Below are 20284 nucleotides of genomic sequence, written 5' to 3' on the forward strand. Positions count from 1 at the left end.
CTTGTATAGCAGTGACACACGACATTTGTTAAACTTGGCACGATTTACGGCTTCACATATCTTGTAAAACTGACTTCCCTTTGCAATTGGGCCCCATGCACATGTCCGTATTTTAGATATGTATCCAATCGTTTGCTGTCTGCATCAGTATGTCCGTTCTGCGGCCTTGCAAATAAAGATAGAACATGTCCTATTCTTGTCCTTTTTGCGGACAAGAATAAGACATTTCTACAGGGGGCGGAAAAAAAAATGGCACCATGCACACGGCCGGTATCTGTGTTTTGCAGGTCCATGGTTTGCAGACCGCAAAACACATACGGTCATGTGCATTGGGGCTTAAAGGGGTTTTCTGGATTTTCATATTGAAAATTTTTACTTAGAATCAATAAGAGATCGTCAGGGGTCCAACTCCAGGCATCGCCAATCACTGAACCTCCAATGAGCGCCGCAGCTTACCAAGCGCAGTCCATTTGATTGAGGCTGTGCGTGGTTTCACAGCTCAGCCCCATACACTTGAATGGGACTAAGCTGCGCCTAGGCCATGTGACAGATGAACATGTCACACGGCCTCCAACTCCCGGCACCCCCGCCAATCTCATATTGGTGACCTATCCTGAGGATAGGTCGTCAGTATTAAAATCCTGGAAAACCCCTTTAATCTCCCTCATTTTGTCTTTTTAGACATAATTTGAGCCATAAGTCTGGTGCATTTGGCTTAGTAAATATTCCCCCATGTCTTACTAGTTTTCTGGACGTCAGGGCTAGGAAGAACACGACCCAGTGCTACCAATCGAACGTATACTTTTTTTATTTTGTTACAGGATTATATTATATTCTCGTTTGTGGACACTCGTGGTTGGATTTATTCCAAAAAAGACAAACAGAGGTACCTACAACATTTAAATATTTTTTATTTTTTAGTATTTTTTTTCATACAATTAAACAATTGAAATTTTTTTTAAATGTAAAAATAGTGTTTTGTTTTTTTCTTTCAGACCTTTTTGGCTACAGATGATTACAGGAGTTGTTCCTTCATAAAAATAACTTTCATTAGTTACTTTCCCGGTAAGTCTTGTGAAGGATTATCATCCATAAAAGAATCCCTTGGAATAAAAAGTAAATTAATAACCATTTCTTCTATATTTTAGGTCGGCTGAAGAGTTAATTGCTCCCATTCAGTTATGCCGTCGTGTATAATTAAAGGTTGCTTCAACACGTGGAAGACAAAAGACTCCAATGTTATTCTTCATGTCTTCCCAAAAGATAAGGACGGAATAAAACTGTGGCTAAGCCAGTCCCCGGAAAACTTCCCGAATGTTGACGAGCTGGTTGAGAAAGTATACTCCCAAAATAAATATGGCACCGTTAGATTGTGCTCGAAACATTTCAACGACGATCAGTATTTCCACGAGGGAACACGACGAAGACTCAGGCCGAACGCTGTTCCTACCATTTTCATACCCGAAAGTTTACCTTCTGAGAAAGTAAAAAAAAAGGGCATTAAACGAAAGAGAGCATCGAAAAATGATGAAACCGGTGAAGGAGCTTCGAGCAGTGTCCTGTTTTATTCGCAGACATCCGATCCTAACAACCCGCTCGTCCAGCAAGTTTTGCCGTCACACTTGCATATTGTGCTTCCAAGTACGAGCCTGCTGTCAATGGGAAAACCCAGAATGTACGACAAGGCCGTCAACACAGATTACTTCGTTGATAAAAAATGCCGAGCGGTGGGGACAGATCCCCATTTCGGCAAGAGAAATTGTGTCACCCAAACATTGCCTTGGAAGGGGAAATCTCAGGGTTCACTCTGTACCATTTTAATGGGAGATTTAATAAAACCTCTTCCGAGAACATCTGAACCCAACCTTTGGCAAAGCAAAAACACCACGTCCTCTAATATAGGCACCTTAAACCATACTTTTTTCCCCAGAACCTCCCAAACGTTGACTGGGCGTGCCGCCAACATAATAATTCCGAGGCAGAAAGAAGTGAAGCTAGAATTTGGTAGTCGTGGGAAAGAGCCTTTTGGTGACCACGATGGATCACCATCATCCGTTCCTCCGGTCCTTCTGAGGGAAATCAAAGAGGAGAGGATGAGTCCTACACCAGAATGCGATGGAACGCAACTTATTTCCGAACTGGATTATTCTAAAGTTGTGGTTAAAAGCGAAGATGGCGATAGTGACGAGTCTGAGGCCGAATCTAACACAGACGTCTCGGAAAACGATAATTCGTCTACCAAGGATGCTTCTGAGGGACATTTCAGTGACCCTGATAACGACGGCAATTTTACAGTTTTAAAAAGCTGTTTATACGATCTGATCAAGCTGATTCGATGCCAGTATCGCGGCATGTGTAACGCCACATTGACGAATGTTCAGGTCAAAACCTTAGGCACAGTGACCGCCATTGATGTTCTGTGCTCCAACGGCCACAACTCTACCCTTTATCACAGCGAAGCCACGAAAGCTCGAATGGCTCTTGGAAACCGTCTCAGTCCTTCTCAGCAGCGCGAGTCTTCAGAAACTGAGACGTTTTTCCACAATTTTGAATATGATGATCTCTCTGATTAAATACTGTAGGCTTAACAAACCGTATGCGTTTCCAACCTTTCACCACCACTGGCAAAAAGAAAAAGCTGCAAATTTGGTTTGGAAATTTGACAGTTTTTCCATGATATGGGCTTTCTAGTGTTTTCGTCAAAGAACTGCATTCCATGTTTGAGGAGACCACAAAGAAAATAGCGTATTTCAGCAGGTGGATCCGCCATTGACCTCAGTTGGTCCTTAAAGGGAATCTATTAGCAGAAAATTCATTGTTAAACCAGGCACCATGGGGGTCGTTATCGCTCTCACTGCGCCTTGATTTGTGCCAGAATTTGTGGCCCACTCTTGCTGCGCCAAATATATGAAGTACAAAGTTGTTTTGTTTTTTTTTAGACTTGCCCTAGGTTCACATCTTGCATTGTGAAATCCTGCAGGCTGTTGCGGCAGAGAATAAGCTCGCTGGAGTTCACCGTATCCAGCATAGCAGGATAATGCCGCAAACCACCTATTATGGGACCTGAAGGGGATCCAGCCACTTTCCGGTAAAATCCTGCAATTTTTTGTCTGTCCGAAAGCCGGCATTTCTGCCAGAACGTGGTCAGATCCCATCAATGTTAAAGAGGACCTTTCACCGATTCTTACCCTATGAACTAACTATACAGACATGTGGAGCGGCGCCCGGGGATCTCACTGCACTTACTATTATCCCTGGGCGCCGCTCCGTTATCCCGTTATGCCCTCCGGTATCTCCGCTCACTAAGTTATAGTAGGCGGAGATTCCAGTCCCTAAGTTATGGTAGGCGGAGTCTGCTCTAGCGCTGGCCAATCGCAGCGCAGAGCTCACAGCCTGGGAGGTTATTTTCTCCCAAGCTGTGAGCTCTGCAATGCGATTGGCCAGCGCTAGAGCAGACTCCGCCTACCATAACTTAGAGAACGGAGATACCGGAGGGCATAGCAGGAGAACGGAGCGGCGCCTGGGGATAATAGTAAGTACAGTGAGATCCCCGGGCGCCGCTCCACATGTCTGTATAGTTAGTTCATAGGGTAAGAATCGGTGAAAGGTCCTCTTTAAAGGGTTTTTGGTGGTACATGGAATTATCTGGCTATGTCGGGTATAGTGATCCTGCAGAATGTCCCTCTGCTGCATTACACCATGCAGATGTTGAACGTTCCCTTTGCACCAGATTTTTTTTTTTATTTGCGCCTATTTTCTCCGTGTTTTGTTGCAGTCTTAGGTTTTTGGTGCATGGTTTGAACAGAAACTATATCCACTCCAAGGTGGTATAAAAAGTGGTGTAACATTCTGGTAGCATGAAGCCCTGTGGAGCATTGTGTTGCATCTTCCCTTCCCTTTCCAGTACTGGCTCACAGATTTAGATACATTTAACAACCCAATCGTCTAGAAACTGGAGCAGGCACAATATTCTGGCGCAAAATAGGCCTGGCTTACTTATATCTTCCCCAGTGTTTTGTAGGGATACTTTTCACTTAGCGATCCGTTGCGTCATGCGACATTTCATATAATTGTCAGTGGTGTCGCTAAGCGACAGCTGCGCCAGAGTCGCAGAAAACCCATTTTGTGTCGCTTGCCGTGCTCGACTGCTCATCCTTGAGACGTGAATTGCCTGCGACATGTCTATATTCTTACAGCAAAGCCACATTTCTAAAATTGTCGCATGACAGCAAGTTGCAGACAAGTCACCATGTTTTTGAAGTGCGTGATCTGCAAGTCATGCGACATATGGTGCCGTGTAGCCGCACACTTATTCAAGCTAAAAAGTATTTTTTATCCATAAGCAAATGAGCAGTTAAGTGCACCGGGGGCGGACCAAAGCACTCTGTGCACCCTTGCCTCTCAATGAAAGTCAACTTTTTTTTTTTTTGTCAGTACTTATACGTACAAAACAGAGAGGATGGAATTGTCATCTCTCTAAAACCCTATACGATTTACAAAGACACAACATAACAGTTCTGCTTCCTCTGCTGGCCTCTCCCTCCTTTTGATTGACCTTGCATAGTCCTCTTACCTGGTCCTACCAATCAAGAAGGAGAGGGAGGAGCTGGCAGAGGAAGCAGGAGGAGCAAAGGTGCACAGAGTGGCTTGGGTCCGCCCTCAGTGCACCTAACTGCTCATTTGCACATGGATTAAAATTTCTTTTTCACCAGAATAAAGCAACTGATTGCTAAGTGAAAGGTATCATTACATTCTGCTGAGTTAGCCCTACAAAGCATTGTGCCTGGTTTGGAGTGAATTTGATGGTAGCCGACTCCCTTTTAAGGTTTCCTGCATGCGGTCATGTCAATTTTCCAGTCCACATATAACGGATCTGCAAAGTACGGACAACTGTTCTCATCGGCAATACGGACAAGAATAGGACATTATCTAGAATTTCTGGAGCGGCCACACCAATCTGCAAAACATCCGGATGTGTGCATGCCCCATAGAAATGAATGGGTCAGTGTGCGATCTGCAAAAATATGCACTCCTGAAAACTATGGTCGCTAGCAAGAAGCCTAAGAGGGGCAATGCTACAGATTGACACGTGAGAAGTATCCAGATAATGCACGTCCATTGCATACCTATCACCTGGCTGTAATGTCAGGTAAAAAAAAAAAGCTAAAAACTGTTACTTAAACACCGTCTCAGACTGATGAAAAAAAAACACCTTTTGGTCGTGTGCCAAAACGTGCGAAGAGGACCTTTTTAATCTCTTGGTAAAGAAATGGTTGGCTGTAGAACGCCAGGCTTCTCCTTCTGGACTCTAACATTGCCAGGGCAGTGAATTTAAGGCGTAAAATAAACTCTGAAATGTGTTACAACAAACTTTTGTGATGCCCTTTTCTCCTACAATGGACTGACGGTGCAGGGATGGTTGTGGAGCAGGGGAGTCTGTGGCTGCCATGTAGGTGCCCATCCCTAACTCCTACTAGGGTCAATTTCATAAGAAGCCAGTTTACCTCTTGGTAGGTTTTTGGAGTGCGAAATGAAATCGGAGAACCTGGAGGAACCCACACAGACGTGGGATGGACATACAAACGCAGCTCCCTAGTGCTAACCCCTGACCGTGCTGCCCATTGTGAACCAAACTTTCTTACGAGGTATCTGACCTCTTTCCTTTTGCCGTATTGGAAATCTTGATGTCTGTCACAGCGGTGTGCTAAATATTGCGCAAAGAAAATATTTTTTTGTTATCTGTGAGGTGTTAGCTGGGACAGATCTGGTACCCCTCTATGAAAATTGGTCTCGGACAGCAGTCGTTTGTACATCCGTCTCTGGACAAAGACTTACTATTTGGTTGAATTTTCTGGAGCAAGGGAGGCATCGGTGGTGAAGACGCTTTCCGACCCGGTCGTAGCTTGTAAAGCCAGCACTTGGAGATGGAGTCTGTCCTAGGAGGGGAGAGAAACTTTTGGGGGGGGGGGGGCCTCGTACTATTGTACCTGTTTCAAAAGCAGATGATTATGAAATAATTTATGCCTCCAAATCAAGATTCTAGAATCCAGAACTAAAACCACTCTGGTGTTCTCCGCCTTATGGGATTTTAATGAGAAAAATACGTACTATAAATCCTGTGCCAAGTACGGCTTTCTTTCAGATTGTCCTGTTTTTAACAATTCTTGGTTTTGCTTTCAAACCTCTCTTTTTAGTAGTACTTTTTTTTTTTTTGGTTTGAAATGTTCCCAGGCGCTTTTTTTTTTTTTTTTTTTTTTTTTTTACGTTTTTAAAACCTGTCCATTATAACTGATTAAACGTATGTGAAATGAGCTATCCATACGACAGTTTAAAAAAAAAAAATTGTGTCCAACTCTCATTCTTTATCTGCTTGCTGTACTGTTCTGTAGGGAAAGGAGTGGTTCTTCCAACCATGTACAGAATTCTATTCACACTCTGCACATACCTGCAAATATGACTTTACATTATTATAATGCCCTGCGGTCCTGCTACAAAGTCCAGGATGGGAAATCGCACCCCCACAGGGAGCTCGCTCGTCTGAAACTGGGCTTTAAAGGGGATGTCATCAGAAAATGAGCTATTGATTAGATCCCGTTTTTGTGTTTCCATGTCACTATCTATATTTAAACAAAACAATCAAATCCTGCAGTTCTCACACTGGCCACTAAGCCTAATAATGGGCGACACTTCTTGGTCTGTACAGATCACTTTACTGCAGTTATCTGCTTATCTGGCATTCTAATCCTCTGTATAGATAAGACAGGATCCACCATTCGCACCAATGTGATTGTCACATCGTATCTAGTCTTTCCTTGTACTATGACCTGTGCACAGGTCATAGAAGTCAATGAGGACCCCTCCTGTCCATTGTGTGGACCATGGGGCTGCCGTAAAGCACTTTTCTCAATGCTTTCTAAACCCTGTTAAGAAAAGCTCAGGCAAGATGGCCGCCCCTGTAATCATGTTTAGGAAATAGCATAAATCTGCAATCACAAAATTAAAGCAGATTAGAAATAAATTGTGTCGCTCTCTCTGGGTTTTAACTGGCAGATAAGATTTCCGGTGACGCTTTTCCTTGAAAGGGGTTTTCTGGGATGCAAATATTGATAGCCTGTTCTCAGGATAGGTCATCAATAGCGATGAGCGAATCGACTTCGGATGAAACATCCAAAGTCGATTCGCATAAAACTTTGTTTCAATACTGTATGGAGCGAGCGCTCTGTACAGTATTAAAATGTATTGGCTCCGATGAGCCGAGACTTCGGGTAATAACTTCATAAATTAATTTGTAGTGTAAAAAAAAAACCATTTCCCGAACTCTGGTTCGGATCCAAGTGGTACTCTTGCTCTGTACAGTATACTACACAGTGTATGGAGCCTTCTGCTTCCAGCTCTGCCCGAAGCATCCGATTGGTTGCTTCCAACCCAGACCTATCCTGAGAATAGACAATCAATATCTAAATACTCTTTTATTTATTTATTTTTTAATATTTTCCTATAATGTGTAAATCAAAATATCCGTGAAATCCACTCTAGTTTCTTTTTTGGATGCAGGTAGATCCATTATAGTGCAGACCACACATGGTATGGGTACCCATTGGCAAGAATTCTGTGAACTGACCGCATGTAACGCCTTGTTCGGACTGGGTACTTTTTATCATTATTTCAGTCACACGTGCCAGCCCGACCACTGTTCTAATGATCATTATAAATCCCTACGATGCTGATGGTCGGTCTGAGATTTACAGTAGTGTTACAGACGGTAAATTATGCCCACATTATTGCAGTCTGAAACCAAGCTTTAAAGGGGTTATGCAGTTTGTTTAAACTGATCTATCCTCTGGATAGATCATCAGCATCTGATCGGCGGGGGTCCGACACCAGGGACCCCCGCCGATCAGCTGTTTGAGAAGGCATCGACGCTCCAGCAGCGCCGCGGCCTTCTCACTGTTTACCGCTGGCCCAGTGACTTTACGACTAGTATCAACTGGCCTGGACGGGGCTAAGGTCCATTCAAGTGAGCAGAGCTTAGCCGCGCCCAGGCAAGTTGATACCAGTCGTGACGTCACTGGGCCAGCGGTAAACAGTGAGAAGGCCGCGGCGCTGCTGGAGCGTCACTGCCTTCTCAAACAGCTGATCGGCGGGGGTCCCGGGTGTCGGACCCCCGCCGATCAGATGCTGATGATCTATCCAGAGGAACAAACTGCAGAACCCCTTTAAAGCTACAGTAAAATCCAAAAATATAGTTGCATGCCAGTATAAGAATAATTGTTGACATTGTATATAAAAGGACTCAATATCTGTGTGATGATTGGCAAGATCTCCTTGTCTGTTTTTGTAAGATTGTTTTCAACTGTATGAAAGTTACCAATAGCTTTATGCTGAATCCAGAAGTGGGCAATAGGCTCTGACTAAGGCTGCGTTCACATGACCGTGGGTCAGCCGTGCCCATTTTGCAGACTGCAAAACACGAGCACCGGCCATGTGTACTCCGCATCGCGTGTGGACCCATTGACATCAATGGACCTGCAAGATACAAGCAAAGATTGAACATGTCTTGTCTTTTGCGGTGCTGACCCGATAACACCACGTAGGCCCTTTCAGGTCTGTGCTGCAAAAGATAGGACACGTCCTATCTTCGGCCGCATCTTGCAATTCCGTTACCCATTGAAGTTAATGGGTCCGCACCACGATGCAGAGTTCACATGGCCGGTGACGGTGTTTTGCAGATCCGTGGATTGCTGTCAAAACGGACACCGTCGTGTGAATGCGACCTAAGGACAATACACTTTTTGTCTGAAATGCGTAACCACATTCCTGGATCCCTTGCACCATGAGTGCTCTTAAACTAATGCAAGTGTTGGCGAATCTTCTGTTTCCGGTTTACACTGCGTGCCAAAAACCATGTGGATAGTGCTTTACTCCGAAGCACCGCCCCTTATTAGACTTGACAGTTTCGGCGGGCCTGCCCCTCTCTTCCTCTTGTTTGCGTGGACACCTGTTTTACTGACCGCTATTCATCTTTCCATTGACTGGAAGAAACCTCTGCAGGGGCTTCACACGTTTCAGATTCCGAGTGAATTTGCAGGAAATCTACGTTCTGTTGTTGCCAAAAGGACTCTGTGTTGCTGTTCAGACGGCGAAGTCTTTGGGAAGGGCCTGGTGTCCGCACGCGGGTTATTTCCATTAAATGGGGCTAATCCGTGGTTGGATCCACAGCATACAAAGTACAAATCCACAGCAAAAATCAGCGGGTCAGACTTGGATCTTTGCCGTGGATTCTGCTGCTAATGCACATTGGATTTTTCCGAAAATAAGCTTTACAGATATTGAAATGTTCCTTGAAGGATCGACTGTGTCCAGAAATCCTGGCAGTACAGTCGCCTCACATAAGTTAAGACGTTATACGAATGGGTGTGTTAAATATTAAGTATAAGTATTACGAAAAGCAGTGCGGAGGATCTATGATAATGTAAAGCCAAGTGAACAATTAAGTTATTTGGTCAGTTATTTCTATCAGGGCTTATTCAGACGGCCATATGTACGGGACCGTATCCGTTCTGCAATTTTGCGGAACGGGTGTGGACCCATTCATTTCAATAGGGCCGCCAAAGATATAGACGGCACACTGTGTGTTGTCCGCACCCGTGGTTTCGTTCTGTGGTCCTTTATATAATAAAGCATGTCCTACTCTTGTCCACAAGAATAGGCATTTCTATCACAGGGCTGGCCCTGTGTGTTTCCAAAATGCAGAATGCACACGGCCCGCATCAGTCTTTTGCGGAACGCAAAACATGGCCGTCTGAGCCATTATTGTGAGCCAAAACCAGGATCGGGTCAAAAACACAGAACAGGTACAGATCTTTCCATTACACCTAATCTGAGTAGGCTTTTCTACTGGTTTTGGCTCACAATAACTGACCAAATAACTGAAGTGTGAACTTGGCCTAACATGGAGAGGGTGTAGAGGCGAGAGTTAATTTGGAGAGGGGGATGTAGAGGTGAGGGTGCGAGGTTAGATGAAGAAAGGGATGTAGATTGTGAGACTATGATGAGGAGAAGGGGGTGTGGAGGTATAGATATTGTGGGACACAGAATAGGTTGTTGAGGTGATGATACAGTGACATGGAGAAGGGGGATGTGGATACAGTGACACTCGAGGATGTAGAGGTGTGGATTTTGTGTGACATGGAGAAGGGGATGTAGAGGTGAGAATACAGTGATTCAGAATTTGGTGTGCAGGTGAGGATACGGTGACTGAGAAGGGAATGTAGACGTGAGGATATGGTGCCTGAGAAGGAAGTGTGAGGATATATGACATGAGAAAGGAGGTGTAAATGATCAGTGAGTGCAGGACGGAGACGATAGACATGCTCTGGCTCCTCAGGGGTGGGGTTACAAGAACAGTGCTGTAAATAATTACTGGCAGATTGTGAAGGGGGCACATGGTGCAGCACTGCTGCCCTCCCACCAGCCAGTAACAGAGCAGAGAAAGCGGTGGTTCTCATTTGCATATTAACCCCTTAAGGACTCGGCCCTATTTCACCTTACGGACTTGCCCATTTTTGCAAATCTGATAAAATGGTAAAATGAAGTAAAAAAAATTCATTTTTATTTATAAAAAAATACCAAATTTACCAAAAAAAAAATAAAAAAAATAGCAAATTTCCAAGTTTCAATTTCTCTACTTCTATAATACATAGTAATACCACCAAAAATAGTTATTACTTTACATTCCCCATATGTCTACTTCATGTTTGGATCATTTTGGGAATGATATTTTATTTTTTGGGGATGTTACAAGGCTTAGAAGTTTAGAAGCAAATCTTGAAATTTTTCAGACATTTTCAAAAACCCAATTTTTAGGGACCAGTTCAGGTCTGAAGTCACTTTGCGAGGCTTACATAAAATAAACTACCCAAAAATGACCCCATTCTATAAACTACCCCCCTCAAGGTATTCAAAACTGATTTTACAAACTATGTTAACCCTTTAGGTGTTCCACAAGAATTAATGGAAAATAGAGATACAATTTAAAAATTTCACTTTTTTGGCAGATTTTCCATTTTAAATAAATTTTTTCCAGTTACAAAGCAAGGGTTAACAGCCAAACCAAACTCAATATTTATGGCCCTGATTCTGTAGTTTACAGAAACACCCCATATGTGGTCGTAAACTGCTGTACGGGCACACGGCAGGGCGCAGAAGGAAAGGAATGCCATACGGTTTTTGGAAAGCAGATTTTGCTGGACTGGTTTTTTTGACACCATGTCCCATTTGAAGCCCCCCTGATGCACCCCTAGAGTAGAAACTCCAAAAAAGTGGCCCCATTTTAGAAACTACGGGATAGGGTGGCAGTATTGTTGGTACTAGTTTAGGGTACATATGATTTTTGGTTGCTCTATATTACACTTTGTGTGAGGCAAGATAACAAGAAATAGCTGTTTTGGCACCGTTTTTATTTTTTGTTATTTACAACATTCATCTGACAGGTTAGATCATGTGATATTTTTATAGACCAGGTTATCACGGACGCGGCGATACCTAATATGTATACCTTTTACACAATGATTTCTTTTTTTGAAGCAAAAAAAATCATGTTTTAGTGTTTCCATAGTCTGAGAGCCATAATTTTTTCAGTTTTTGGGCGATTACCTTGGGTAGGGTATTATTTTTGCGGGATGAGATGACTGTTTTATTGGCACTATTTTGGGGTGCGTGTGATCGCTTGCTATTACACTTTTTGTGATGTAAGGTGTCAAAAAATGGTTTATTTAGCAGTTTTTATTTTTTACGGTGTTCATCTAAGGGAGTGAATGAATGGGAGCAGGGGCCGCGCATGCGCGGTACGCTCCCAATTCACTTCTGTGGGGAGCCGGCATGGTGGTGCCTCCAGACAACCCCTTTAAGTCCTGGTGTTGATTTTTACCATTAGATGGCACTTCCCATTTAATACCTGTATTTTTTTTTTTTTTTTTAAGAGGGTTCATAGGATAACCCCTATATTTGGATGTACTGTATTATTACTGCCTTAAGTTCTCACAAGTTCTTCCCTCTGTAATTTGGCACCTCAGTGTTGTCAGAAGTACAGAGCAGCCAATCAGAATCTCAACATTAAAATTTTCTGCAGTCATAGCCAAAAGTTTTTAGACTGACACAAATGTTGTTTTTCACAAAATTTGCTGCTTCAGTGTTTTTTGAATTTTGCCAGATGTTTCTACGGTATATTGAAGTTCAATTATAAGCATTTCATAACGGAAATGCAGCGCAAAATTCCACCTCATCACCCTACTGAGGACGGTTATACAGTTGAATTCAAGAGGGCACCTGTGGCTGCTGGCTAGGTGCATAAGTACCTGATGTTCCTAACATTAACCCTTTAAGCCCCGGAGGTTTTTCATTTTCGTGTTTGTTTTTCCACTCCCACCCTTTCTGGGGCCATATTTTATTATTTTTTATTTATATTTTTCATTCACATAGCCATATGAAGGCTTGTTTTTTGCAGGAAAAGTTGCACTTTCTAATTCCACCATTTAATATTGCATACAGTGTTTCCCAACCAGTGTGCCTCCAGCCAAAGGCTGTCCGGGCATGCTGGGAGTTGTAGGTTTGCAACAGCTGGAGGCACATTGGTTGGGAAACACTGGCATACAATATAGTGGGGAGCTGGGATAAATCCAAATGGGGTGAAATTGGAAAAAAAAACAACTGCATTTCCGCCACAGTTTTATGGGTTTTGTTTTTATGACGTTCCTTATACAGTAAAACTGACCAGTTACTGTCATTCTCTAGGTCAGTACTATTACGGCGATACCATATATGTATCGTTTTTCTTGCATTTTTATATTCCAAAAAAAAAAACTTTCAAAAAAAATTCTTTGCCATCTTCGGACTCCTATAACTTTTTTTTGTAGTTGTGTATGTGGTTGTGTACAACAGTTTGATCACTTTTTATTTAATTTTTTTTATGGGAGGAGAAGCAACCAAAAAACGGTGAACTGGCCATTTTGACTTTTTTTTCTATATCACCATTTTCCATATGAGATAAATATTTTGACATTTTAAAGGGATTCTGTCATCAGGTTTGGGGCTATAGAGATACGGACATGCACGGCTAGAGGAGACATGCACGCCTATGTCTCCTCTTTTCATCAACGATAGATAGCCGTAATCTTGCGATGCGCAGTTCTTTCCCTGAGGCTGATGCCAGCACAGGGAAGGAACACTATACCGGCACTGCGCATGCGCGAGCTCGTGCATCGCGAGATTACGGCAATCTATCGTTGATGAAAGGAGGAGACATGGGCGGTGCTGGGCTCCTTCACAGGCGGGCGTGGCTGGGCACAAGTAAGGTTAGTGCAGCCCCTTGGACACATTCAACACTCATTTGCATATCTCTAAAATCCTTTTTTAAAGAAATTAAAGCCACACAGCCCTATAGGACAGATATATTGCAGACATGCTAGCAGCGATCTAGCCGTGCATGTCCGTATCTCTATAGCCCCAAACCTGATGACAGAATCCCTTTAATAGTATGGGAGTTTTCGCGTGCGGCAATGCCCATAATGTGTATATTTTATGTTTTATTTATTTTCATCTTGGGGAAAGTGAGGTGATATGAATTTTTATTTTTTTACATCATTAGATTGCTGCTTTCATAGACTGCAGTGCATTAGCACTGAAGTTTATGAGAATTACACTATGTTCCTATGGGGCTCTGCCACAGGCAGGGGCTCCATAGGAATGAATGTGCAGCAGCCTCCAGTCACACAGGAGGACAGGGGCTGCCTCACACACACTCCAGCTACCCCAATACCCGCTGGGGGGAGGCCCGAGCACACCCGGTAGCGCACGTTTCCAGGTTTTAGTGTGTACAGATGCTGTGGTCATGTTTGACCATGGCATCTAAAGGGTTACATTACTGCTGGTTGCGGACTTTTAACAGCAGACACCCAGAGGCTATGTGTGGAGTTGCTTCTCATCCAAGTAAGTGGGCTCACTCTGAATTTTGCTTAAGGACGCTGCAATGAATAAAGAATGGGGTCAAAACCTCCTCCAAGAGCAACTTGTGTGAAATTGTGAGTCACTCCAGGCACTGATTAGACAGGAATGGGTTGCCATCAGTCAGTATCTGACCTAGAAGCCGATATCCAGCAGGTCAGGGCGAATTGAAGAAGTCTTGAAAAAGAAGGGTCACCACTGGAAATAATGAGTCTGCATAAACTTGATGGATTTGTCAATAAAAGGTAAAAAGAAACTTATGAAATACTTATTGTACTTCAGTATACCATAGAAAAGATCCAAAAATACTGAAGCAGCAAACTTTGTGAAAACCAAAATTTGCAGCAGTCTCAAAACTTTTTGACCACGACTGTAGACCAGAAAAGATCGGGTTGGTTGCCTGCTGGAGTGAGTTGTCCGAGTACAGGAAGTGTTGTAGATGGGGCTTCTCTTCAGAGGTACAGCCCACCGATTGTGTCACGAAGGCTGCATTCACATCTCCGTTAGAGATGTGTCGGCTGGACAAAAAACGCTGCTTGTCAAACTCGTGGCCCTCCAGCTGTCATGCCTGGACATCCTACAGCTATCAGGGCATTCTGGGAGTTGTAGTTTTGCAACGGCTGGTGGGCCATGAGTTTGACATCCGTGCACTAGCAGCTAGGGCTCATACATCCATGTGTCTGCAACACTGAATATGAGTTTTATTTCCTCAGAAGAGAAAAAAAGACAGCAAGTCCAAGAAGAAGAAGGAGAAGAAAAAGAAACGAGAGTCCAGTCCTGTGCAGATATCCAAGGTGCGGTCTAGGTTCCTCCATTGTAAATAGCTGGATCAGATGAAAATAAATTCCTTATGAGCTAATTCCAGTGATCACACGGACCTGTGTCCAGGGCTCCAAGCATAAAGCTGCACCGCACCCTAGTAGTGGAGCCAATTTTTTGCAAAAAATGTCCAGAGCTTAGTGCCCCAGACACAAGTGTGTGCATGCCCTCGATGTGTACCTTTGCAACCATTTTTCTTATGCTCCAGTGCATCTTCCAAGTAGTCTTGATTTTCCAAGTAGTCTTGATTAAAAATAGCCTAGTTTAGTGTATACAGCTCCTATATAGACATGTCTCCATAATGGGGCTAATTTACTAATGCTGTCTAATAGTAAAACGGCTTAAACATAGACAGTCTTCGTCAGATTTATGACAGTGGATGTTGGCTTGGTGTACTTCCAAAAATTTGTGAGAATTTTTGGCACTTTCTTTGGAATACGCTAACACCTTTAAAGAGGTTGTCCGGGCTTTTTAATATTGTTGACCTATCCTCAGGATAGGTCATTAATATCAGATCGGCTATCAGATCAGCTGATAAGCTGTACGGGTGACGCCACTCGCAGTGCGCACGTGCCGTCTCCCTTCTCTCCTGCTGTCCGCTGCTTTGTCTGTGACTGCAGCGCTGAACAGGAAGAGAGAAGGGAGACTGCACGTGCGCACTGCACATGTTGTGTCCTCAAACATCCCATCATCAGTATTAAAAAGCTCAGACAACCCCTTTAAACCACGCTTCTTTTCCCAAACTGTCATGCCCTTTCCAATAATCCACGCCCCTTGTCAGGCAAGCTGGAAAAGTGTCTAAAACCCGAACACACCTACATTTCCCCCCAGGCAGCCCCCCTGATGGCATCGGAGCAGGGCTTTTTTTTTGTTTAACACACTGCTGGACGGAGGCTTCTGCCCAGCAGTGTTCTGGTGATGCCACCAGCTCTGATGGGTGGGCTTTAGCGCTGCCCTAGCTGTTTTACAGGCTAGGGCAGTGCTAATGCTCGCCCATTAGAGCCGGTGACGTCACCAGGCTCACTGCTGGGCGGAAGCCTCCGCCTAGCAGTCTTTATGGAGAGCCCAGTACGTCACCAGATCCCCTGAAAATGCCTTTGCCCTGCGCTATTCAGCGCAGGGGGGCTGTCTGGGTGAAATTCTGGGCATGTCTGGGTTCAGCTCTGAACCTGGACAACCCCTTTAAGGGTGTTTTCCACTCCTTTACATGCGTTTGCCTGTCCTCAGGATATGTCATCAATATCTGATCGTCAGGGGTCTGACACCCCGCACCCCTGCCAATCTGCTGTTCTGTAGTGCTGGTGGTACACAGGTCTGTCCGTTGTATATTGGATAGAGCCGGTTACTGCAGCATTGAAGTGAATGGAGAGCCGCACTACAGTAACCAGCTACATCAACTGCACAACGGACAGAGCTGTGTGCTTCCGGCACTGGACCTCCTACGGAACAGCCGATTGGCGGGGGTGAGGGGTGTCAATCAGACCCTAAGGATAGGCCATCACTTGTAAAGCATTGGACAACCCCTTTAAAAAATGTGGTGCATGGCAGGTAAGCCATTTTCTTTTGGCTTGCATTGTGTCAAAATTTTGGCATAGTAAATATGCCCCATTGTAATCCCCCAAAAAGTTTCTTGAAATTTTTTGATATATACTTTACAATATGTTGTGCCACTGAGTGAAGCTTTGTAATGTAGCCTGCCAGTCTGGGGGTCACAATGAATGATGGGGTCTGTCACCAATATTTCATTCACCTCTATATTGTGTAGGTATATTGATGCAGAGAAAACAGGTAGTAGTATAATATGTCAGCGTGTACATGAGCTCGCCCCCATGGCATGATGACCTGGTACAGTGGGCATCCATACATCAACGAAACCGCAGCACTCTCTCGTCTCTTTAAATATCCTTTATTCCATCAAATTCATGCAACGTTTCGACCTGAACGGTCTAGCTTGAAAAAGACCGTTCAGGTCGAAACATCGCATGAATTTGATGGAATAAAGGATATTTAAAGAGACGAGAGAGTGCTGCGGTTTCGTTGATGTATGGATGCCTGCTTGGAGGGACGCTACGGACTGGCGTCTAACACCGCGTGCACCACCACATATAAGGCCAGTATACCCCCATGTGCTTCTACTCCTATTATACCGTTATGACCTGGTACAATGGCCACTAATGGAGATCAGGGTTATAGGTGGCGCTCTACACCCAATGATCTCCTTATGTAACCCTTATTATTATGAGCGGCTGGAGGATACGGTAAAAGGGAAATCCAATGTAGGCTAATGAAGACTATAAGAAATCCCTGTGCTCAGGGAAGAGATCCTGGGCTACTTTCACACTAGCATTATTACCGGATCCGGCAGGGTTCAGCAAAAACTCTTCCGTTACTGATAATACAACCATCTGCATCCGTTATGAACGGATCCGGTTGTATTATCTTTAACATTGCCAAGACGGATCCGTCATGAACTCCATTGAAAGTCCCCATTGACTTGCCTTGGGGGTCATGCCGGATCCGTCTTGCTCCGCATCTCAGGACAGCAAGCAAAATACAACATGTTGCGGTTTGCTCTCCATTCTGGGAACGCAACTAAACGGAACGGGATGCATTTTGGAGAACTCCATTCTGTTCAGTTCAGTATTGTCCTGATTGACAATGAATGGGGACAAAACTGAAGCGTTTTTTTTTTTTTTTTCCGGTATTGAACCCCTATGACGGATCTCAATACCGGAAAACTAAAACGCTAGAGTGAAAGTAGCCTTGTCTAGTAGTCCCTTGTCTATTTCTGCTTTCACTTCCCTTCCTTGAAATCCAAAATGTGGACATGCAAACTGTAAAGAGGTGGTCCAGGAGTAGAACCGCATCAGTGATTTCTTCCAGACACAGTCCATGGTTGTATGTAGTATTGAAGCTCCGCTCCATTGACGTAAATACCACACACAACCACCAGACAGGTATGGCACCGTTTTTAGAAGAAAACGGCCACATTTTTCAAATCCTGGACAAACCTTTAAGAGAAGTAGAAGGCAGAACTTTGGCTAAATTGCATGTGTTTAAAGGAGTATTACCATTTTGGCATATGCATTAGATAGGCTGTCACTGTGTGATTGGGGTTCCAACCGCTATGACCCCCTCAATCCAATCCCTTCATTGTTTGGCCGCCTGGCTGTGCGGGGAACTGCAGCCAACTCCATTCAAGTGAATGCGGCCAGCTGTATAGTGGGTGGTTAAGATTAAGAGTGCTGCCGTGCAGGGAAATACAGTAAATGGCTGTTCTCTGGACCTCCTAGAGATATGTCATCACTATAGAAGTATCCCCTTAAACATATACGCAAGCTTTTAATCTGAAATTTAAGGTTTCCTTGTCTGTAGGAATACAGCAAAAGTGTTTCTGCAGCTTGCAGAAAGAAGAGAAAATTGCAAACGGTCTATAGAAGAATATGAAAGCCATGTCCTGTGATCACAGCAGCATCAGCATTGTTTCAATCATGTTGTTTCTGTACGGTGAAAGTGGAGGACAAGGGTCAGCAACCTCCGGCACTCCACCTGTGGTGAAACTACAACTTCCAGCATGCTCCAAGAACAGCCAAGCAAGTATGCATGCTTGAAGTTGTAGTTTCCCCATAGCTGGTGTTCCGAATGTTGCTGATCCCTGGTGTAGGAGTATTATCGTGAGCTTAGTAGGCTTACAGAGGAAGATTCCTGATGAGAAGAAACCTTTTGTCTGGATAGCCCGGGTGCCTACTGACACACAAATCACAGTATGGCACGTAGCTTACTTTGGCACGTGGTATGTAATTCTCAGGAGCACCTTGTCTACACAAGTAGATTTCATATGACATTACCTTGTAATTCTTTGTCCACCAGTACTTAAAAGATAAAAAGAAGAGTGAGAATTACAGTATGATCACAGGGAAGAAGATCAAGATGAAAGTGAAGAAGACCAAAGAGGACAAAGAGGTAAGTCCTGAGGAGAGCGCTTCCCGACTAGACAACATCAACACATTTTGATATGTAATAGCTATCTGTGGGAAACCACATAGACAGAAAGGGGGGAAGAATTAGACGGAGGGTTCTGGGGGCATCTGAGGTGCTTTATGGGGCCATTTGAATTATCTGAGGGGCATCTAGAAGGCACTTATGGAGGCATCCATGGGTATAGACAGTGATTGTGCCACTTTTCCAATTGTTGACTAGTTTTCCATTAAAATGTTTATAGGGAGCACACAATGTATTAGAAATGAGGTGCACTAATTTCCAAAATGTTTGCAATGCCGTAAATGTTTTGAGATTAGGAAATTTTTTATTTTTTTATTATTCCTATACAACCCCTTAAAATTTTTCTTTTGTCTTGCACATTTCTTCGTTTATTCCCAGTAACCTGCTCTCTGGTGACATGATGCTTTGTCTTCTTTTCTCCATAGAGAGACAGAAATCGAGCAAAACTTCTGGAATTCCTAAACTCTTCAATGTGACGGAGCAGCCAATTACGTTCTTGTTTCATTTTTTTTAATTTTTTTTTTGTGTCAAGACAGAAACGCCATCATTATTATAGGATGCAGATCTCTCCTAGCCTGTGCCCACAGACTAGGTTCACTTACTGATGCACCTACGTACTGTATTCTGTTTATTCTTGCCATTGGATGCTATGGGCATCTGCTGAGTAAGTATGGTGCTTGTGGGGTCGTCCATAGGGGCAGCCCCAATTTATTTTCCATATGGAACATGATTTCCCTAGTCCGGTATTCAATTCTTTATTATAAGTGGGTGAAGCGGGTTTTTTGTGCAGTTGTATTAAAGAGGACCCGCCACCTCTTTTGACACGTCTGTTTTAGTGAACACTTATATTCTCCATAGAATAATGATTCTGAAGCAACATTTTTTTAAACTCTGTGTTGTGCCATAGCTCTGTTATTCCTCCTGGAAATGCACGGATACATTGATAACCATTCCCACTGTCAAAAGGCTGGTGGCCACGCCGGACTGCATAATGACATACCATTTTGTCAAGAGCAATAGTAACACCCAGTTGTCAGTTTATTCATTTCCAGTAGGAATAAAAACAGTACTTGGCGATCTAAAAAGAGATGGTATTTTATGGCAAATACATGTATTTACTAAAACAGGCAGGATGTTCGCTAGTCCCCTTTAGATGGCATGTCCACCTTTGTTTCAATGCATCTAAAATTAAAAAGAAATTAGGCAACTTTGCGAACAGTCTTGAATAAAAATATTTTCTTGTTTTGTGTATGCAGCTCCTGTTCCATTGAGCTGTCCCCATGGTTACAGACTACAAACAAACCCCGTGTAGTCAGGTCCTGCGATCATACTCATCTATTTGTAATCTCCCAAACTTATGTTAGCAAGACATAGAGAACAGAGGGGACTGCAGGATCAGACGACGCGTGGTTTGTTTGTAGTCTGTAACCATGGAGACACACAGAACTCTGTACACGAAGAC

The 20284-nt window shown here is 43.7% G+C and overlaps 1 protein-coding gene and 1 long non-coding RNA gene across 5 annotated transcripts in view; one reads left to right on the top strand and one right to left on the bottom strand.

The window, feature by feature from the left end:
- LOC120999477 (corepressor interacting with RBPJ 1-like) overlaps nucleotides 1-20034 on the top strand; it is a 54437-nt gene extending 34403 nt beyond the window's left edge. Inside the window, exons 5-7 of one of the 4 annotated variants that reach the window (XM_040430389.1) lie at nucleotides 14715-14795; nucleotides 18691-18783; nucleotides 19248-20034. In XM_040430389.1, coding sequence (XP_040286323.1) covers nucleotides 14715-14795; nucleotides 18691-18783; nucleotides 19248-19298 — 225 coding nt within the window. In that variant the 3' untranslated portion in view covers nucleotides 19299-20034. Of the gene's footprint in view, nucleotides 1-821; nucleotides 887-974; nucleotides 1066-1148; nucleotides 3161-14714; nucleotides 14796-18690; nucleotides 18784-19247 lie in introns of those variants that run through there. The other 3 variants (XM_040430390.1, XM_040430388.1, XM_040430387.1) reach the window with 3 other exon arrangements.
- Nucleotides 3736-6307, bottom strand: LOC120999482. Its single transcript, XR_005778536.1, has 2 exons — nucleotides 5114-6307; nucleotides 3736-5029 (listed from the first exon to the last, which is right to left on the bottom strand). It is a non-coding gene; the product is annotated as an uncharacterized LOC120999482 (long non-coding RNA).
- Nucleotides 20035-20284: the final 250 nt, after the last annotated feature.

This window comes from Bufo bufo, chromosome 4, assembly GCF_905171765.1.
Source record: "Bufo bufo chromosome 4, aBufBuf1.1, whole genome shotgun sequence".
In the NCBI taxonomy this organism is placed as follows: Eukaryota; Metazoa; Chordata; class Amphibia; order Anura; family Bufonidae; genus Bufo; species Bufo bufo.